The sequence below is a fragment of the Ictidomys tridecemlineatus genome, chromosome 5, assembly GCF_052094955.1.
Source record: "Ictidomys tridecemlineatus isolate mIctTri1 chromosome 5, mIctTri1.hap1, whole genome shotgun sequence".
Taxonomy (NCBI): Eukaryota; Metazoa; Chordata; class Mammalia; order Rodentia; family Sciuridae; genus Ictidomys; species Ictidomys tridecemlineatus.
This window is the reverse complement of record NC_135481.1, coordinates 45147700-45170017: the sequence shown is the minus strand read 5'-3', so window position 1 is coordinate 45170017 and position 22318 is coordinate 45147700. Positions and strand designations below refer to the sequence as shown.

At 37.6% G+C, this 22318-nt stretch overlaps 1 protein-coding gene across 20 annotated transcripts in view; it reads left to right on the top strand.

Annotated features, from left to right (window-relative positions):
- Fmn1 (formin 1) overlaps window positions 1–22318 on the top strand; it is a 395944-nt gene that overhangs the window by 94105 nt on the left and 279521 nt on the right. For 10 of the 20 annotated variants that reach the window (XM_078049877.1, XM_078049878.1, XM_040274260.2 and 7 more), the window contains one exon: window positions 10434–10609. The exons of 7 other annotated variants lie outside the window; for them this stretch is intronic. In XM_078049877.1, coding sequence (XP_077906003.1) covers window positions 10434–10609 — 176 coding nt within the window. Of the gene's footprint in view, window positions 1–4639; window positions 4732–7065; window positions 7161–10433; window positions 10610–22318 lie in introns of those variants that run through there. 3 more of the 20 variants (XR_013438864.1, XM_021734456.3, XR_005729027.2) reach the window with 3 other exon arrangements.

The window sequence follows — 22318 nt, the reverse complement described above, 5'->3', positions numbered from 1 at the left end:
AGTGTTAATAATAAATAAATAAATAAATAAATAAATAAATAAATAAATAAATAAATATGGTTGCGGGGTGTATTTGGCCCCAGTGCTGTAGTTGCCAACCCTGTTTCAGAGATATATTACCAAATAACTTTTCAAGGTTATAGACCAATTTACTCTTTTATTGGTAATCTTCAAGATTATTCATTATCTTAATATTGATATAAAGGACTTTCATTCGGGCTGGGATGTGGCTCAAGCGGTAGCGTGCTCGCCTAGCATGCGTGCGGCCCGGGTTCGATCCTCAGCACCACATACCAACAAAGATGTTGTGTCCGCCGAGAACTAAGAAAAAATAAATAAATGTTAAAATTCTCTCTCTCTCTCTCTCTCTCTCTCTCTCTGTCCATCTCTCTCACTTTAAAAAAAAAAAAAGATTATGAAAAAAAAAAAAAGGACTTTCATTCAACGAGTCATTCTTGTACTATACCATTATTCAAAATGTAAAGTTTTACCTTTTTTGCTATTTTTAGTTTTTATTTTTTTTCACCCCAGAAATTTAAGACTCTAGACACAACTGAAAATATTCCTCTGAAGACATTCCTTTTTAGGCACTGAAACCCAATAAGAACACCTCTAAGTAGGAGTATCGTCAGTTCCTGATTAGTGAACCCATGACTGTGTTCCCTACTGGAAGTTTACCTCTTTTAGGCACAAAGACCCCAACACCTCCACATCCAAGTTTGCATTGATAGACAGAGAAAATTCTGGAAATATTTATTAGATGTAATAGTGGTTCTTAGGAAGTGTGTTCTAGGAGAAACAGGCCATATTTTTCCTGATAGTTGGAGGCATATGCTTAACCCTGGAGAAATTGGAGATTTCTGCCAACATCAGATTGGAAAGATGCAGAGATGGTGATTCATACCATATTTCTGCTTAAATTCCTTTTGGTTAGTGAAAAAACTAGATGGCTTTTGGAGAATAACAGTAATATTATACACTTAATTATATGGAGATGCCGATTATAAGTGTTATGTCAGATGTGATATCCATACCAAATGTATCAACACAGCTCCTTGGACCTAAAATACCTTTGTTTTAAAAAATGCTTCATTTTTATACTAATCATTTCATCTTTATCTGGAAGGAACCATAACTGCTTTGCTTTAGGGACATGATTAAATTTCCTATTCCATGATATAATCTGAAAGGAGTTTGATCATTTTCAAGCTCACAGAAGATTATATAAACTCATTCATTACCTTGCTACTATCATTCTAGTTGACTACAGTGAGCTTCAGGTAGCAAGTACCTAGATGCTTTAGTAAATACAAACATGCTGGAGGGCAAGAAATAAACACCATTTCTGATTCTAATTATTATATTTGTCAGAGCCTGACAGAAAATAGATGGTATACTCAAAGGGTATAAACTGAAAACAACTAGAGATTGTGACCAAATGACAGACTTAAGAAAACAAGCAAGTTTATGAGGTTCCCAGAGCTAGCATCAGCAGAAAGCCCTTTCAAGCCCAGGTCTGAAGGGGAAAGAAGGGACCAGTATTGTGTAAGGCTGGAAGCATGGAAAAGGGCCATGTAGTAAGTTATATTTGTAGAAGAAAGTAGCCTCCTCCAAATTCTTGGTCCAGCAAATGTGGATAGAGCGGCACAGCCTCTTTCTCCTGTTGCTCTCCTGTCTCTGTTCCTCATGTTGGAAATTCTCCTCTGCTGTCTTGTAATCTGACAGTGTGCCTGCTTCAGGTCTGGGGCCTGCAAAGCTATTCCGAGTGCCTCTGTAAGGATATTGGCTTTGAATTTCATGCAGCATGATCTGGGGTGGTTGCCTTTTGAGGAACCTCCAAAGACATTACATCCAGGTTTTTTCTTTTGAGCTGATCAAGTTTCTTCCAAAATAATGTCTTAGTAATTGCCTAACCCTAGAACTAAAAGTATTCTGGGGTCCTTGAGGGGGAGAAAAGCTAAGGCCTCATTTAGCATTTAGGAAGCACATGATTACCAATTCCTCTGTTTCTATGCATCAGCTGGGCCTTATATCCCACAGTCCAGAGAACAAATGCTGTTGACCAGAGGATGGGAGGGGAAGTCACTGGATGTTAAGTAAGGCTCACTTCATTGGCTTCATTCCAAATATTTTCTAATTTTCCCTGTGATTCTTCTTTGATTTATGAGTTAAAGTGGGTTGTCTAATTTCCAAATATTTGAGAATAAATTCCATATGCTCTTGAAAAGAATATGTATTTTGCAATTATTGAATAGAATATCATAAATATCAAATGAAATTGATGGCTAATGTTTCTCTGAATTCTTTTATCTCCCTAAAACCCCACTGATTTTTGTGGTCAACCTTTGTATCAATTACTGAGAGAGGAATGTTGAAGTCTCCAAATACAATTTTGAATTTATATATTTTTCCGTTCAGTTGTGATAGTTTTTCTTCATGTATTTTGCACTTCTGTTACTAGGTACAAATAATACAAATTTAGAGCTGTTATATCTTTTTGATGAATTGTCTCCTTTTTCAATGTGGAATTTCACTCTTTATCCCATCCTTTCCTCCTCCAAAGTGCTGTCAGTACTTCTTCTGTCTTCTAGGTTTCAAATTCTGATAGGAAGTTTGTAATTCTTTTCTTTAATTTTCAATACATAATATCAATTTTTCCTGTTTCCTTTCATAATCTTCCTTTTATAACTGGTTATCAGCAATTTTATTTATTATGGTGTTTTTGTGTTTATCTTGCTTTAGATTAATTGAGCTTCTTTGTCCTATGGGATTAGAATTTTCATTATATTTGGAAAATAGAAGACAATATTTCTTTAAATATTTTTTTTCTGTCCTAGCCCCCTGCTTCTAATGACATATGTGTTAGAATGCATGGCAATGTCCTGTAGGTCACTGGGGCCCTATTAATTTTTTCCAGTCCAGAAATTGCTTTTTGGCAGTGGCTCACCTCATTTGTTTTACCTCTCCCAAGGACTATAGTATTAGACTGCTTGTACTTGAACATGTAAATATAGTTTCTTCCTATATGTATTTAGTTTTTAGCTGTTTATGGCAGCAGTTTAATTTTGGGTTCTGGGTTCAAAACTCAGTTCTACCACTTGCAATTAGATCATGAACAAAAATTCACTTCCTATTTTATTATTTTGCCATCTTTGAAATGGGGTTACTACTGTCTTGCAGGATTATTGAGAAGATCCTCAATAATGTATAATGTTTATAAAGTACGTGACATACAGTAAATGTCCCAAGCATCAGACATTACTTACCCTTAAGCAAAAGAATTTGTTGAAAGGTAAAGTGAGTGTCAGTCCTTAATTAAGGTTTTTTGGGGCAAAGGATAGGGCTCTTGGTAGGAAAGCACTAATGCCTAGTGGAAAATAGTAAAATTCTGGTGCCTAAGACACTTTGGCCAAAGAGGGTAATTTGGGAATCTGAATGTTCCGTAGAGGCCACTGTTGGGCAGCGTATCACTTCAGTTCTACATTATTGGCCACTCAAGAAAATGCTCACACTTTTATGATTAGCAAAACAAAAGTTATTGATAGACAACTAGATCAGCCTTATTATCTCCTGTGCTGGTAACAAGGCTCTGTAAAGATAATTGGCCAAAACACCTGGGATGGAGCTAAAGTTCAGGTAAGAACACAGCTATACAGCTATTTCTCTTAGAATTTCAAATCAGAAAAATCATCGGAAGGACCAGTATTTTTCTTCTTTTTGATAACAGCAGTGAAACAATGGAATACATTTTGTTGCTTTGTTTGCAAGGGTGCTCAGAGTCACATTTTATTCTTAGCTCTTACATGTTTACCATTAATATTAATAAATTTATCTTTTTTTCTTTGTTATGCTTGTCATGTATATTCATATTTTTATGAGTCTCTTAAGGTCCTTTCATTTTGGAGTTTAAAAAAACATTCGTAATATATTTTATAATTAAAGGCTTAGTATTTTGAAGTTTTTTCATTACCATATCTCTTTAATTAATAATCACATCATATCTCTTTAAAACTCAGGATTCCCACTGGTGCTACTATTCAGATAATAATTGGAATAATTTGACATTAAAGGAGAAATGTTATTCAAATTTACTTGTAATGAATGCTACATGACAGGTTTTCGGTATCATTGTTCTTCATTTCAATAATACTTTTAAAGAAGTGTATTCCTTATAAACAGATATACCAAATTTTTTGATAATTTAGGAATTTGAAATACCAACATCTGATTTCTTGAATGTTTGTTTGAGAATAGACAGAGGCTCCTACTTTCTCAGTGCACCCTACAGCCTTCTAAATTCAGTGCTTTCCTGGTCTTTTCTGAACCAGACCTTGCCGAGCTGCACCTGCTTTTGGTCCACCTTCAGCATCAATACTGCTCCTTTCTTCAAATACGTGCCCCTTTTTCCAGGTGTTAAAATATTCTGCAAAAGTACAGCCACAAATGAGTTTCTTGGCTTGAGTATTATTTGCCCCTCAATTAACATCTGTATTCTTCATAGGAAAAGACCATGGGAGAAGGTGAATGTTATAATCACAATAGCATGTGTTTATATGCCTCTGTAACATGCTATTTCATTTAAAACTGTGCCTGTAAATAGTTTTATTCATGGCTCGAGGCTTATGTGTTTGACCTTCAGGGAGGAAATGCAGGGTGTCTGTGAAGGACCCTGAGGAGCAGTTGTTTCCCGAGATGATCAGCCACTTCCTTGGAGCTATTCCACTTGATGACGTGAGTTCTATTTTTAGAATTTGAACAGATTTGGGATCTGCTGCACTGCAGTGCTTCCATGAATTCTTATGAGTTTAATTATTCTCTTTATTTTATTTGACAAAAGCTGTTTCTTCACATGAATGTGTGATAGTTAATATGCCCTCATCCCATACAGGTTAGTTTATTTAAAAGAGGGACTTGTTTATATTCCCCACCAAATCCACTCACCCTCGGCCCAGAAAAAGTTTCCTAAAAAAAAAATTGAGCCTGGTTCAATATCAGGTATGCTCTTACTATCTTCACTTTATTGATGAAGAAATAAAGACTCAGGGAGGTTTGGTAAATTCACCAAGGTCAAACAATTAGTAAAAGTCACAGCCAACAACTGAGCCACCTATCAAAGCCTTGTGCCCAGGCTGTCAAGCCTTCATGCATACCAGACCTCATCATTCTTCTCTGTGCAGGGCAATAGCGTCCTTCTCTAAGTAGCATTAAGAGATGTCCCTAGAACCAGGATTTTCATTCTGTCTTTACCACTAACTGGAAGTGCTGGGAATGTTGCAGTCTTCTTGGGTTTCGGTTCCCTCAACTTTAAAATGAGCAGGTAGGCAGGGCGACTTACAAGAACACTTCCAATTCTGAATTCTGCTTTACTTAATTTGAGTGTAAATTTCTGGCAATATCTTGTTTGATGGCTGTGATACTTCCTCATAGATTCTCCAGCTGCCGAAGCCTACTACTTCTCCATCCATGACAGCCTCCTTCTACCTAGCAGCACACCCTCCACCTGTAGGTCCCAGCTCATAATTTTGCTCCTCAATGCTTCTTGTGAGGACAATTAGGGGCTGGGATGGGTAGATAAGATACTTTCTCAGAATTATATCTACATAGCTACTTTGGTTACCTGGAATCATTTAACACCACTGAGAATGAAAGTGGGGGGCAGTGGCTTTGGCAAGTATTGATTTCTAATGGATAGAAACCATTATTGCCAGTGCTCTGGACATAGATGTGAATGATTATGCATATGGGCACACTCCCTCTCTACCAGTACTTAACAATGTCACTTTCTATTAGTTGTGTGTCCAGATTGCTGTCTCTCTGCCTTGTAAGAACATGTTTGAATAGCATAATGGAAGACAACCTGTCTACCTTTACATGTCAGTTCCGATGTTTGCGGTTGAGAAAACTTCACCTCTTTAGGTTTATTTTAAGTCAAGAATGATGGATGGCCTCAGGAACTACAGTATAGGAATGAAAACTCATGAGGGTTTCAAGCTGAGGGGTGTTTTTTCTCCTCTTTTTTTTGGAGGCATAACCACTTTATCATTTCTGTCAAGTTAGGGCTTTGCATGACAAGAAAATTAGAAGAGAAAGCCTGAAAGGCACTCTAATTTTCTTCCTTAGAGACTTTGTCTAGATCTTCTGATTTTATGCTGTGTTTTGAAACTTCTCTTAGAGATGTGTTTGTGTGTGTGTGTGTGTGTGTGTGTGTGTGAGAGGAAGAGAGAGAGAGAGAGAGAGAGAGAGAGAGAGAGAGAGAGAGAGAGAGAGAGAGAGAGATATTAAGGGTATTGCCTGGTAAATAAGGTTAATTAGTTTTTTAATGAAATGTACACAGATCTTGGTATGAATGAGGAAATGGGTGTGCCATGAGTTTTCACTTTTCAAAAACTCATGCATTAATTGGTTTCAGTACAAAATTACAAAATAAAAATTCTATAGTCTTCAAGGCCTCAGTGAAAAAGTTAAAAGTTTTTTAAGTTATAGATCTGCTGTTAGGGGCAGATCATAGAGTATATGAGGCAACTATTTTAACAAATAGGCCCCAATTCTCAATGGCTTACAACAGCTATTTTTTGCTCCCATTTATTGGCCCAAGAATTGACTGAGGTTCACTTGATCTTAATGTGAGTTTGGCTGAACTTGGTTCTAGGCTGCATTTGTATCTAGGCACATTTCTAATTCCAGGATCCCCTGGGCATGCCTGTCTCATGATGATAGCAGAAGCACAAATCAGGGTGTCAAAACACCCTTTTATGACTTTGGTGCCCTGTCACATTGCCCACATTCAGTTGACCAAAACAAGTCATATGACCAGACTCAACTTCCATGATATGGGGAAATCTACAACTTTCACTCCAATGCAAGGAGCTACAGAGGCAATAGAAAAGGCCTTGAGTCCGTAATGGTAATGTAGGGAGGGAGGGAAGAAGTTGAGCAGTAATCCAGTGTACCACAGGTAGAGAGCTTGATTCCATTTTGGAGAGATGGTTTATAGATACTGCCTCTGTTTTGAATGGCATATTACCTTTTCTTTCTGTCTGCTTTTATTGCTTTGATAATTGACAGCCAAACCCCAGACTGGTGTTATAGGTTAGCACCAGGAAGTGCAGCTCATCATTTGAATGGTTGGAAAGAGCACAGATTTTCAGAGTGGTCACAAGGTAAGTCACCTACCTGTTGTGTATCTGTGCTGTATGTTGTATTAACCATGGTTGGCTGTTGAATTAACCTGTGTGTGTATGTGTGATTGATCAAGCTGTTGAAATGTCTTTGAGGAACAAAATAACAAATATTGAATAAAGCAGATTTGTAATTTGCACATTAAAGAAGAAAACATGATTAAATCAAAAAAGACACTTTCAGCTTTTTATAAAAGGTTCCTGTAAATCTAACACTCTAAAATCTGTAATAGAACCTAAATGGCAATTAACTGTTTTGAATATATTTATCTAATTTCAGGTAATTTTTCTCTTTCAAGTTTACTCAGCTGAAGAGAGTAACATGGATACTACTTATTTCAATAATTACAGACACACATTATTTTTAACTAAAATATTTGTGTTTTCATTATTAAAACTCTGCATTCAAAAAATGACTTTACAAATGATTTTTGGAAAGGTGAATTTGTCCTGTGTCCTAACTGATTTTGTCTGACTTTGGAGAATAATGGCCTTCATGTTACTTGTTTCTTCCCTTGGCCCTTTCCTGTCCTAAATATCCTTATCAAAATTGTTCTGCATCTTGGTTTTACCTTGCATGTTTTCTTCATAGGGATATTGTCTGGTTAAATATTAGGCAATTAGAAATTGGCTCTTTAAAACTGAGGCCATCTCTAGAATCCAAGTTAATTTTGTTGTTGTTTGTTTTGGTGCTATGAATTGGACCCAGGGGTACTTAACCACTGAACTACATTCCCAGCCCCTTTTTTTTTTTCTTTTTTTTTTTTTTGAGACAGGATCTTGCTAAGTTGCTTAGGGCCTCACTAAATTGCTGAGGCTGGCTTTGAACTTTCAGTCGTCCTGCTTCATTATCCCGAGCCTCTGGGATTACAGGTGTGTGCCACGTACCTGGCCAAGTTAGTTTTTATTGTTTCCTCTTAAACTTTCCGTTGTTTTGGCTGTGCATGAAGAGTGAATTGGATTGTATGCCTCCCCTGATTACTGCAGTATTGGATAGCCACTGGAGGCATGCGTATGTTTGCGTGTGTGCACATGTGTTTATCTAAGCCCTTGTTATCATGGGAATTTACCACTTTCTCAAACCTGAATGATGAACTTAACTCACCAGACAATGTGCCTCTGATGATATAGATGTCTTACCTTAGGTGTTGTACACTGTGTTTTGTGATGTATATATCATGTTTTATATTGTTTTATTAGTATGTGTGAACTTGTCCAAAACCAGCAAATAATAAAAAGTGAAGGAATTTAAAATGAGGGGTCTGATTAGTAATTAAATGTTTTGGAAGTGAGTTAGTGTGGTCAAAGCACATCATACATCAAAAAAGGTGTATCTCCTCTTTTCTTGCCAATCATGGACTGAAATACCCTAGGAGGGGGATGAATCATATACATAGATGTTAAAGGGGTATGACCTTTAATTTCTTCATCTATTGAAGTACATCTGGCACTGACTTCCTCTCAGGAAAAAGTGAAGGTACTTAGCAGTCTGCCCCCTTCCCGAGATAATTTTAAGCAGTAGTCTTTTTCTGTCTTTGGAACAGGGTTGCTCCAAAACATGTGGCTTCCTAAATGAAAGCTTAGGAAACCGTCTGTCTGCAGACAGTAGGTAGCAAGGGGCATGGCTGAAAATGCACTCATTCTAGAGCATGTGGCCCTCTAGAGGTCTCACCTTCTAGACACCCTATGTCACAGAGGTGAGAATAGACTTAGGAGATCCTGTACTCTTAATTTCTCAGTGACTGCAACAGAGTGGTTAGTGGAGAGCTTCCCAGGGCACCTGTAGAAACATTATGACCTGCATCACTTTCACTTGAAAATGTGATTAAAAACCAATGAACCAAACAAGCAAACAAAAAGTAAAGCCTTACTAGTTTCAAATTTTCTTTCTTCTAGAATGCTACTCTAATATAAAGGGAGAAGCATGTTATCCCACAGTCCCTTTGTATGCTGACTTATTCTCAGCTCAAATTACTTGTAAGTCAGGTACTCAAGTGTGGTGGAAGCTGTTGGTTGTCTTTGGGTCAGTGCCAAAGAGACTCTTACAGAAGTATGTGTAATAAACACCCTATCATATGTCCAACAATGATCTCTCCTACAAAAAAGTACACTGAGCCTAAATCTTTAACTTCCACCTAATTATTTAATATTTTGCCAAGGTTGAACACAGGCATTAAAAGAGGTCTAGGAATTTGAGTGCTATCTGGGACTTTAGAGATGATCCAATCTAATCTAATATTCTCCCAAACGGTGTTCCAGTAAAATACAAATGGCCTGCAACATATTATGCAGATGTCCCTTTAAATGAATCCTGTGGCCAAATAAGTTTGGAAAACTTTGTTATACAGAGTTATGTTTCTTTACCAAAGGACTTCTCAAGGTCTTCAGTATGCAAACATGAATCCTGCTCTCCAAGGGATACAGCATGTGGCTTTTCTGACCACACAGTCCTTCTAGTGCAGAACAGACGTTGCCAACTTGAGAATGTCAGTCAGAGGCCATGTAGTGTAGTCACTAAGATCATGTCCTCTAGTGTTTAATGGTCTGGGTTCAAATCCTAGCTTCACCATTTACTGATTTTATGATCTGGAGCACATTGTTTAACTTCTTTGTGCTTCAGTTTCCCCATCTAAAATGGGAATACTAATGATATGACATAACTATAGGTTATTTTAAAAATTGAAGAACAGAGCTAAGAACAATGCCTGGTACTATTGTCACTCTGACAGTTTTGGTAAGAATGAGCCAACTTAGTACCCTCAATTTGAGAGACAACTGAAGTGAGTCCCAAACAGGTTACTCATACAGCACTCACTCTTTCAACAAACCATGCATGATGATTCTGTCCCCAGAAACATAAAGCAAGGCACAGTTCCTGCTCCTGAAGAACAGATGCACTAGTGACTTGGTTCAGGTGACACCAATTAGTAGTAAAGCCAATAGCCCAGGCCTTCTGATTTCTGTTAACAGCAGCTCCTCCTGATTTCTTTCTGACCTAGCATGAATCATGAAGCCCAGGTTGGTAAGCATAGAGTACAGCTAATAGATTTATCCTTTTAAGTTGTGGTGAGGGCATGTTTTAACTTTCTGTTGGTGTTAGTCCAGAAAGAGTAATTGGTAGAAGCACTTTTGGAGGACAGCAGATTCTAAAATTAGAAAGAGAAGAGAGAGTCTTAAAAGGCCCTTATAGAAGTTCCCCAAATATGGAAGGATGGATGGCGGCTGTGTCAATGATCATCCTCTCTGTTTGTTTAGGTAACTCCTCCGAGAGCTTTTCTTGGGACTGCTTCAACGAGCAGACAACTAAAGACCTTCCCTCCAGGGATGGAAGTGCATGGGTCCTGGGCTACAGAGCAGGCCCACCCTGTCCATTCCTTCTTCACGAGGAAAGAGAGAAGTCAAACAGAAGCGAATTGCACTTGGATCTCAATGTAAGTAGAAATCTTTGTTTGTGTTGTGGTTCTTTGTGGTCAACACAAGTTCACCTAACATTCATTTAATATTAATTTTGCATATAAATCTCTCAAAGCTGCATTTTGTGGGTGGACCAGTATTTTGATGAATCACTGGGTTGTAGAAAACCAAGTTGTATCTTGGATCTGAAATGTGTACACTAGAAAGTGACTGTGTTTATAATTTAACTGAATGTTTTTTCAGAGTACTCACATTAGCTTTGCTGCCTAAACTTCATTGTGGGAAAATTTATTTGCTGATGGTCATTTAATATCATTTTACTAAAAATTTATGAATAACACTTGACAGCTGACTGGTATGCCCTGCATTCTCCAGTGAAACCCAAGTAGCCTGTCTTCCCGCACATCTATAAACCTTTCTTTCTCTCCAGCTGCTCAAATAACAGGTGAACAGGTTGGCAGGAAATCTGTCGAATACAGGATGACCCATTTAAAAAACATAGCCTTCTCCTTTCTCATTCATTTGTATGTTCATTGACACAGAAGCATTGACTCCCTAATACAAAGCATCGGGCTGGGGTTTAGCTACTTTCACATTTAGATGGCCTGATAGAATAGACCAGACTGTCATGGTTCTCACCACTCTCCTTTCCCCAACCTAGTTTCCTGTGGCAGAAGGGGTGAGCACTGGGAATCCAAGAAGCATTTTAGTTTTTCTTTTTCTGCTGTTAGCTTCAATGCCCTGCTGATAATCTTGTTCTCGGGTTTATTACTTTCCAACCTGGAACTATGCAAGGATGAGCACGGGTTAGACTTATGATCACATAGGCAGCAACATGGGTTTTCAAATTCTTGGGTTAGGTGCATCATGTAGGTGGTAACCAGTGAATAGGAGAACCTTGTATTTTTCATAACCATAAAACCATAGTCACTGCACATTATTTTAGAAAAGCAGTTGATATTTTTATAACTAGATGTTTAGAATAAAGCTAGAAGATGACAGATTGATAGTTCTTCAGGTGATGGGGATTTGTAAAGTCTTGTCTTTGTCCTCCCTACCTGAAAAGTCAAGTTGTACATCTTGAGATGTGTTTAAAGAAAGAAGTGTAACAGTGACATCTATTGGTGAATTACTTTAAATTGAGCTGGTGACAAAGAGAAGGAGGCCCTAGAATACAGAAAGGCTACTTTCTTTTTCTTATTTGTTGTTTCTTTTCTTTTTAAAGAAAAAACTATGTATTCCTAGTTTTTATTCTTGTGAATGAAATTATTTTTTAACTTTACTAAATTTCTTACAATTCTAAAACTCATACACAATCCTTATAGACAATTAGAAACATGTACATACATTAGAAAAAAAGATATTAACCCATAGTCTCCACAGCTGAAAATGTGATACATTTGGATAATGTATTTTCAATAAAGCTTTTTAAAATTATAAGTCTACTATTTTATAACTTTTTTTCTTTTATAACCAATTACTTTTACATTGCCTACCCATGATTTATAACATCTTTATAGATGTTATTTAAGTGATTGAATAATATTCCACTTAATGGTGTGCCAAAATTTAATCATGTTTTTCATTATTGGATGTTGAAGTTGTTTCAATTCTAGAGTAGTACTACTGTTTGGAAACAAATACTATAGCCATACTTTCTTCAATATTTAAACTATTTCCTTATAATAAATTTCTGGAGGCAAATGATTTTGTATAAATATTTTTAGGCTTTTGATACATATCACTACATAAAAAGCCTATTTTATATATATATATATGTATGTATGTATTATATATATATGTCATATATCACATATTGTAAGTATGCATTATCTATACATGTACAATGCATGTGTAATACATGTATACATATGTCTTTATATGCTAAATATGTAAGTTTGTTTAATATACAATAAAAATAAATGTGCATTTATGTTTCTTAGTTTTCCATTAGTTATAATTTTTAAAAATTGGAGGAAGTAGTTTCTTTGGATTGTTAACACTTGGACTTTGACCTTGGACATGACCTATCTATTATAAATGATATTTTTAAAGAATAAAAATGAATTTCAGGGAGAAGAGACACACAGGTGAGGTCTGGAAGGGTCCCTGTGGACACAGAACTCCTTCCATTTTTTTTTTCTGTAGAGACCTTATCATGTAGGCCTGATTGGTCAAGTAATTGGCTATTGGTGATGAACTCAACCTCAGCCCCTTTACCTTCTCTGGAGGTCAGGGATGAGGCTGCAACCTCTAGTCCTCCAGTCACATAGTTAGTTTCCCTGGAAACCAATCTCCTATCCTTAGAGGCTTTCCAAAATTAATATAAACTCAGGTGTCATTAAAAGGGACTTGCTCCTTTCATTATATCACTCCTGAGCTGTTTTAGGAGCTGGGGCCAAAACTCAAATATTATTACAAAAGATGCTCCTATCATTTATCACATAAAATAATTTTAAGAGCTCTGGCCAGACACCAAAGATGAAGACCAGATCCATATGTCTTCTTATGTCACCATATCAAACAGCCAGTGTGTATTTCAATTCCTAAGCAACCAGCACTGTGGTCTTGTTGCTGTGGAAGTTGCTGTGAGGAGAGGCTCTGCAGGCTGATTATCCTGTAGTGCTCCTTCAGCATATCTGCAGAGGATCCTGTGCAAATGACAAAGCTCTAGAGGACTGTACCCTATGGTCTGTCACCTCCACTTTTGTATTATGCGATTACCAAATATTGTATAGAATAGCCTTATACTAAAAAACAATTCTTGTCTGAAATTCAAATTTAATTGTGTGTCCTGCATTTTGTTGACTAAATCTAGCAACCCTGAGTGTCACTTTTGGGACAACGTTCAAAACCACCAAATGTATGAGTTGTCCTAGGACAGCATCTATGTATGATACCACCTCAGTAATCCCAGAGAGCCATTTAGAGCATAAACATTAAGAACTTAGCCTTAAAGTGAAGTTTCCATGTTCCAGCAAACTAGGAGCTACTATTAACTGTGCACCTCAGTTTGCGTTGTACCTTGAACCAGGCAACTGAATGTGGTGAGAGACTAAAGAGCCCAAGTGACCAAACTCCTTACACCAAGGGCAGTTTCCTGAAGCTTCCATGAGGGGAATGCTGAAGGATAGTTTGTAAAATGTCTATAAATAAGGCACATGAGTAGAGAGAAAAGGTACTAGGAAGGTGCAGCCTGAGATTGAAAACAGAGCTATGAAAAGCAGAGGAGGTGAACAGTCATCAGAGTTACTTATTGGTTGCAGGAAACTTTGAAAGTAGGACTTGGCATGACAGCTGTTAAGATACAAACTTTAAATTCATATTGGTGTTCCTAGTTTACAAGGATCATCAGTCTCTTTATTTGTGAATGCCCCTTAGTGAATTGGCTTAATTGTCTGGGGAAAACACAGCATCAGAATCAAATAAATTGCACTTTATGAACCGAAGGATATAATCATCAATTCCACATGCAACCTTGAATTCTCTAAGCCAGTAACAAGAATCTAGAGGTACTGATCACTTTCTAATGCCAAGTTCAGTTCTCTGCAGTATTATTGAGTCTACTGTGCAAATCAGACAAGGGGTTCAGTGAAGACAGCAGCAATACTTGAACCCAGGTCTGAGTATAAAGTGTTTAAATGTTAATCCCCTCTATCTCTTCACTACTTGGATACTTCTGTTTTTTTTTTTTTTTTTTTTTGTGTGTGTGTGTGTGTGTTGTTATTGTTGTTGGCTGTTTGTTTTGTTTTAATTTAAGAACAAAAGACATTCATTTAATGGGTAGAGGTTAACTCCATAATCAGTGATGATGATGGAGGACTAGGCTCAGAATTAGGTAGTTAGAACTACAGCAAGTATTAGCACACATAACTCAACTAGTGAAAATACTGCAGCTGCTAATCCGGGGCACTATATCCCTCATCATGTACCAGTCGCATATAGGTGAGGGTATAAGCAGATGTCAGTTACCCCACTTTACTTCACTCTTAAATGGCAATCCCCACAGTGTTAACTAGACAGCACATCAATGACAAATTGCTCTCTGATATGGTGCCTTCGCATGACATGGAAAGGGCCCACATCTTTGTATTGCTTTTTTGAAAGCCAATGAGAATCACCCTCCCACTAAAGCCAAAGGATTGACTTGCCCAAATCATTAGGATTAGAATATTCAGGGCAAATGGGGCTAGTACTGCAAGTGAAACGAATTCAGAAATATCAAAGTAGCTTGTTTCTTGAAGGAGTGGGTATATATGTGAGTGTGTGTGTGTGTGTGTGTGTGTGTGTGTGTGTGTGTGTGACAGTGTGAGAAAGAAAGAGACATATGTGGAACAGTAAATGATCAAGGAATTATCAAGGTAAAAAGAACAATTGCAATTGATGAATTTTTAATGGATTCTTTAAAAAAATCTTGTCTCTTGAAGACATAATAAAGCAGTTGGAAAAAAACAAGCTGATATGATTCCAAATCCACATAAAATTTAATTGCTCTCTCAAATTAGTTCCAATTTTGGAATTGGTGTGATGGTTTGGTACTACACTTCAATAAAAATCCTCTTTTGTGTCAACATGCCATTTCCACAATTCTATGACATCCACCTGTATTCCCCACAAACTGCATGGTAATGATAAATCTGGTAACATACCACATTTCTTTGTAAAACAAAAAGAACAATAAACTTAATCACTGAACCAACTTAATGGTTAATGTAGCTGTTAAATTCATTTTTCTTTGATCTTTATAACATTCCTTGTTCTTATTTCCTCTTTATATATTCTGACATGAAATAGTGATTCATATGAAATTTCTACTCTCAATTGAATACACAGAGAAAACTTTGTAGTATACTTTCAGAACCTGAAAGAACACAGTATAGAACTGATTTTTATTTTTTTTAAATGAGAAATTTCTATGGGAATTTTAGGTAAGCAAGATGGCATATTGCTGTGGAAATATTTTATTCAGTTTCTCTGAAATTCATGTGGTTGTTTTTGACCTCCTTTTTTTTTTTGTCCCCAAAGTTTCCCTTCTCTGTTCATTGGACTTAAGGTACTGTGATTCTCACATAGTCTCTTTAAACCCTGGTCTCTTTCTCCTCCAAGATGGGGGATGGGGTGGGAATTTGTGGTTAAAATTATAATCCCATATGGCCTGTTGAGAATTTGAACTGCAGTAGCTGTTGAACAGAGGCCATTAGAGAACACGCCTATGTTAACGTAAAGTTTCAATTTTTATGGCCTAAATATTTGTCTATTGCCCTTAGGGTTTTTCTGAGTTTAATTAAGTCATTCTGGTTTTTTAATATCATTATTTCTAAATTATATTAAGGACTGCAGCTACTACAGACATGTCTTGTATATGAATATCATAAACCTCCCTCTCCAGCTATAGAAAATATATGACCTTGGTTCTGGGAACATTTCTTTAGAGTATTTCATGATACTTTTTCCAGTGTTGAAAATGACCACAGCGTTATATATATTTGTCTTATTAAATCTCCAATTAAAGTGGTGTGCCAAATGGCACCAACAGGCAATACATTTCAAAACTGGGGAAATGTGATTTTTCCTCGCCATCCCTGCAACCATACGTGCTTCAGAGTAAGAGTAGTCACACTGGCCATCTGTGGATTAGGAATTGTAGCACATTTGATTCTTGAACAATTCTGAGTTATTATTTTTCCATTTTATACATGTGGACATTGGCTTAAAGAATTTAAAGAAGCTTACCTTCTTGCCTAAAGTGACACAGCTAGTGTATGATCATTACTGAATACTTCATAATGAACCCAAGTGCACCCCATTTCAAAACCACAGCCTTGGCCTTTTCTACTATTTTTTCTCTGCTCTCTCTTTAACTATGTTTAAAAATAGGATCCATGGCAGTTCCTCATTTCTTTCTCCTTGTAACCTTAATGCAGTGATATCTGTTTCCACATTTTTTCTCTTAAAATGACTTCTTATATGGGTATTAAGTTCAAGGAATTATTACTGATTTGAATTCACAATCTTTGTGACTCTTTCTACTCTCCACAAACTTCTGACTTCAGTAGGCAGTTGGCTTGGGTAACTGCATGATCTGTTTTTCATCCCTGTCTATATTTCAATAGGAAAGAAAAATGTTATAAAATATCATGGCTCCTTCTCCTTCTTCTCATTGTAACAAAAATAACAAACATTTATAATCAGAGGGATTCTATACATATCCTGGCTTTGCCATTCCTGAATATGTAATCTTAGAATGGACTTAACTTCTTTGAACCTCAGTATTAATTTATAGTAGTGCCCAATGCAGTGGCTCCTCACCACATGTGGATATTTAATTAAGTCAAATTAAAAACTTGGTTCCTCAGTCATACTAACCATATTTTCAGTTCTTGGAGGCCTCTGTGGTTGGTATTTACCACACAGAATGACACAGAAATATGTTTCCCTTATTGCAGAATCTTGCACTGGACCACACTAATCTAAGTAGCATTAATGAGAGCTTTCTCATAGACGTATGGAAGGAACTAGGGTGCAAGAAAACTTACATAAAGAACCTAGCATGATGCTTACTGAGAACAACAATGACATCCTAAAAAGTTGTTGGTTTTCTTCCTATTCTACCCTCATCCACCTCTTCTCATCCACCTCTACTTTGTTTTAGTTAAGTCTCCGCCTTCTCTAAATTTTCTACTGACTCCTCTAAATTTAAAAATATTTTTAAATGATAGCTGAATCTTTAGAGTTTGAACTAACTCCCAGAATAGCTTTCTCTTAAAAAGAAAATTAAGAAAGAAAAGTAAAAAAATAACTAGTAATAGCAGTACCCAAGAGGGGTCTAGTTTTACTAATTGAGAAGGAGAGGATTTATAGGCAGTAATGGGCATAAATAGCTTATTAGATGCCAGGTCTTCATCTCTACCTTTGATAAGGAACAATTTAACCACAATGAGATGCTTTCTCCACAGACTTTGTGCCTTCTATTGTCGTTATCCAAGTGGGCCAATCATAATATTTTCTTCACTTTTGAAAAGCTCAAAGCCCTTCGGAAACCTGTCCCACAAGAGAGAGCTCCCACTTACCCGCTCCTTGTCCCATTAGCTTCACAAGTTCAGTTATAGCCTTTCTTTTTATTTTTAACATTATTTTATTTTGTCATCTACACTACATCCATTTTCATCGAACCTTTGAGATTGGTTGGTGGAGTCCAGTCTTAGAAATATTTTCCAGTGGGACCCTAACCAGTAATGTATTAACAACTTTGAATTTGGTTTTTATATTTGTAAGAGGAAGGAAATTTAAAACAAAGCAGCACCTTTCAAGTCTAAGGAACTGACCTTAAAACAGACATGCAAACAAACAACAAAGGGAAAAGAAAATGGTCAGTGCTCTTCTGTCCAGGACCTGTGTTCCCCCCAGGCCCGGCACTGTTTGGGAACAGTCCTTCCCCAAAGGACTAGAATGGCAGTGTCATTATCAGTATGCTTCAGTTGAGGTTTGAGAAAAGAATGAAAAGAAGGTCCAAATTCAAGGATTACTTGTTTTCTGAAATGATTGAGGTGGCTTAAAAAATCACCTTGGAGCTCAGGAAATATAAAGAACAGGGAAAACTCTGTAACCTTCTGCAGTGCCTCCTGAGACTATGTTAGGCTAATTACTCTCCTCAGGTGAAACAGATGGAAAAAACCAACCCAGAAAGCACTGGCCCTGAAACACCCAGAGGGATGCCTTGGAAGATTTTTCTTTGGGACTTAATTCACTTGTGGCACAATGGGGCCGTGGTCTAGGAAGGCATTGCATTTGTCTGACTGTCCTGGTACACAGTAGAGGGAGCTTGGGGGGGTGGGTGTAGGGGATTATTCAGTTTCCAGGTGAGGAAGCTGCAGCACAGGGCATCTGTGTAACTTGCCCACGGTCAAGCTTCTTATAGGGGCAGAACATGATCTGAGCCCAGGACGGTGCTCTTAGCTCTGCCCAGTGCCCTTATTTCTTGATCTCTAAATGATCACACACCCTCTGCTCTCCTTTTTTTCCAGTTTCATAATATGCCCAGCTTCTCCTCTTCCTTTTTAGACTCTTCTAGTTTGCTCTCAACCCATTTTCATAGAAACATTGATACCGTCAGGGGGAACCAGTCTTAGAAATATTTTACACCGACTGTTCAGCAATAACAACAACAACACAAAAATCCTTAATCACTGAGATCCATTCCTTGAAACAGGCAGGTGTCGCCTGTTTTCTTTTTAACCAATTAGGAGAAACAATTGCAGCTTTTGATAGGCTGTGCAGAGGGGCTAGGTTAGTTGGTGGGGAACTCCACACCAAGAAGGCAGAATGAGTGCTACGAAACTAGGAGGAGTCTGAAGAAGTCACTGGTTTGGTCTCATCACAGTCCAGTGCATCAAGTAGAAGCAGAGTGTCCTCTCCATTTCAAAGATGTGGAAAATGGGCCTGTGGAGGATGCTGCTGAGGAAGAGGGTAGGATCACAGGGCCTATTGGAGGGTGGCATGATGGGAGAAGTGGGAGATGGAAGCCTTGTTCCCCATGGAGATGCTGCACTTGAACTGCACGGCAGGCTCAGCACTCTCCTGACTTTAACTATGTTCATCTTTAAAATAAGGTCCGGCTAGATGATTTCTAATATTTCTAAAGACCCAGGCAGCTTCCCAACAATTCATTTCTACCCAAATTCTTCCATAATTTTATGTCTTTGTATGACACTTCATCCAATCAACAGATTTTTTTTAAAAAAAATATTTTTTTAGTTGTAGACAGACACAACACCTTTACTTTATTTATTTTTATGTGTTGCTGAGGATCGAATCTAGGGCCTCACACGTGCCAGGCAAGCGCTCTACTACTGAGCCACAACCCCAGCCCTCAACAGGTTTTTTTTGGATAATCCTGACATCATAATTTCCTCAGCCCTTCCCTTTCGTACCAGACATCGTTCGTTAAGTTGAAATATATTTCTGAACAACAAGAACAAAAGTCCATCTTTACCCGTGATCCTATTCCTCCTATTCATAGTGTACTTATTTTACCTAATCCCTTGCTCTGAATTTTTTTCCCCCACACCCTTTTTAAAAAAAATTTTTAATATTTATTTTTTAGTTATAACTGGACACAATATCTTTATTTTATTATTTTTATGTGGTGCTGAGGATCAGACCCAGGGCCTCGTACGTGGTAGACCAGTGCTCTACCGCTGAGCTACAACCCCAGCCCCTCCCCACATACTTTCTACACTCTTATTTACCCTTACTAATTTTAATTCCACTTTCTACTTGTTTCAAGCAATTGCCACATGAACCTATGCAAATAATTTTGAGAGGTTAGAAGCAATTAATCATTAAAATCAGTCCCAGAGTTTGAAATAAACTGGTCAAGGAGAAACAGGACAATTAGCCTGACAATGGAAGCAATCTCCTTTGCCTTTCTGGGGGCTCTTTGAGATTGTGGAGTAAATAAATCTAACTTGAAAAACATGGGAAAGGGCTCCGTAGAGAATGGGGGCTTTCAGAAGTTTTCTTTCTAGGCAGTGTACAACTTGCACAAAGTGATATAAAAATAGTTTTTAATGCTAATTTCTTTAATACATGAAGGTCACAGAGCTAAGCACTACAGCCTGTAAGTGGTGATGTGCCTTCTGTTGTAGTTCTTTCAGTCTTATCTCAACAGTATCCACTGGCTGGACTGATGCCCATATGTTGTCCTGAAGTAGAACTAATTCCAGCTTCTATCTAGTTTGAGAGGATGGTGAAATGGTAGGAGGGTTCACTGGTAGGACGTTTTCCCCACAAATATTATGTAAAGATTTTAAAAAATTTTTTTAGTTGTAGATGGACATGATATCTTTATTTTTATTTATTTATTTTTATGTGGTGCTGAGACTCAAACCCAGTGCCTCACATGTACAAGGCAAGGGCTCTGCCACTGAGCCACATCCCCAGCCCCCTATGTTCAGATTTTAAACAGGAACTCTCTAACAAATAGTTATGAAGAGTATCATGTGGATCAAATGCTGCTTAGTTATATTTTTTCAAAGAGAGGAGAGAGAGAGAGAGAGAGAGAGAGAGAGAGAGAGAGAGAGAGAGAGAGAGAGAGAGAGAGAGAGAATTTTTTTAGTATTTTATTTATTTATTATTTTTTTAGTTTTCGGTGGACTCAACATCTTTGTGTGTGGTGCTGAGGATCGAACCCGGGCCACACGCATGCCAGGCGAGCGTGCTACAGCTTGAGCCACATCCCCAGCCCCTGCTTAGTTATTTATCCTATATTCTGACTTAGTTGCCTGAGGTAGACCATTTTCATTTGGCCTTTTGCACGGATGTGGCTATTAGACAGTTTATGTGTCTCATTACAACTCAAAGTGAACCAGTTGAGGTTATAGTGGGTTGTAAAGAATGAAAGTTTTGGCTTCCACTGGTTTTGTGTAGCAGGTGCTTCCCAAGTATTTATCACAATGTGATATGACACTGAGATAAATAATGTCCAAGAAAGGTGATTATCTCCACTCCTGGAAGTATTTAAACTTTAAATAGACTCATTTTTCAAGACCAACCCACTTAGATCACATTTGTGAGTTGCTTATTTGAATATTATAGTCCAAAACACTTTTCAAATCCCAGAATGTCTTCTGGTCATGAGAACTAGTGGCCTGGAAGAGTAAGTATTCAGATTTCCGAATTACCAGGCTTCTGCTCTTCATTCCTCCTCATATTTAAATGATCACTGCTTGCTTTCATTCAAAATTGTTTCAGCTCAGCTGCTGCTATTCAGACTGAGTCCTGGGTATAGAGTACTTGGCTACCTTTTTTGAGCAAAGAATTTCCTCTTTCTTGGCTGATGTCCCTCCCAACTACACATTTCATGATTGTGGCAGGGTGGAGTGTCTTCATCTCTGTACACCAGACCTAATTGGTACTCATTAATGACACTGGATGAGTGAGTCTTTGCAATTGAAGTTGTGCTTCATAAATGAAGGGAATAGTAGGAGGAAGCTGGAAAACCTCTTGATGTGCTCAATTGCAGCAGATTCTATCTTGTCTATGGCCAATAAACAAACCTGCTAGGTGTTACTGGAGTTTTTGCTTGATTTTTTCCCCCCTAAGAAGCATCTCTAGACTTCTTCTGAACTAATAGCATAATGGGCATCCTCAGGGTAAGTTTTCATGAACTCATTTATACTTCGGTGTCATCCTGGAGGAGAAGTGCATCTTGCATCTTAGAGTCCACCAACAAGCTGGACTAAAGCCCCTCTGTACTTCAAGTCTCAGCTGTGTGTGGCATCCTATGAGGGCAGGAAGTGTAGCCCTGGGCTGTAGAGGAGTGGTTAAGAATATGGATTCTAGAACCTGTCTGTCTGGATTCAGATTCTAGTCCTACCATTCTGTGGGTCTCTAAACATGTGCAAGCTGTTTAATATTTCTGTGCCTCAATTTCCTAGCAGGAAGAGAATAATAATACTGACTTTATATAGTTGAGATTTATATCAAATGGTTAATGTATGTGGAGCACCAAAACCAGCTTGGAACATAGTAAATATTCAAATGTTAGGTATTATTTACATTATTCCCCATTCACTAGCTTAGTTAGTTACCTTCTTTTGGTTTTGGTTTTATTTATTTATTTTAATTTTTTAATTCTTGGTTTCTTAACTTTTAAAATGAGCCTCAAAACACCTTACATACTTAGGGCCAAAGAAAAATCTCCTTGGACAAAAGACTTGCCCCAC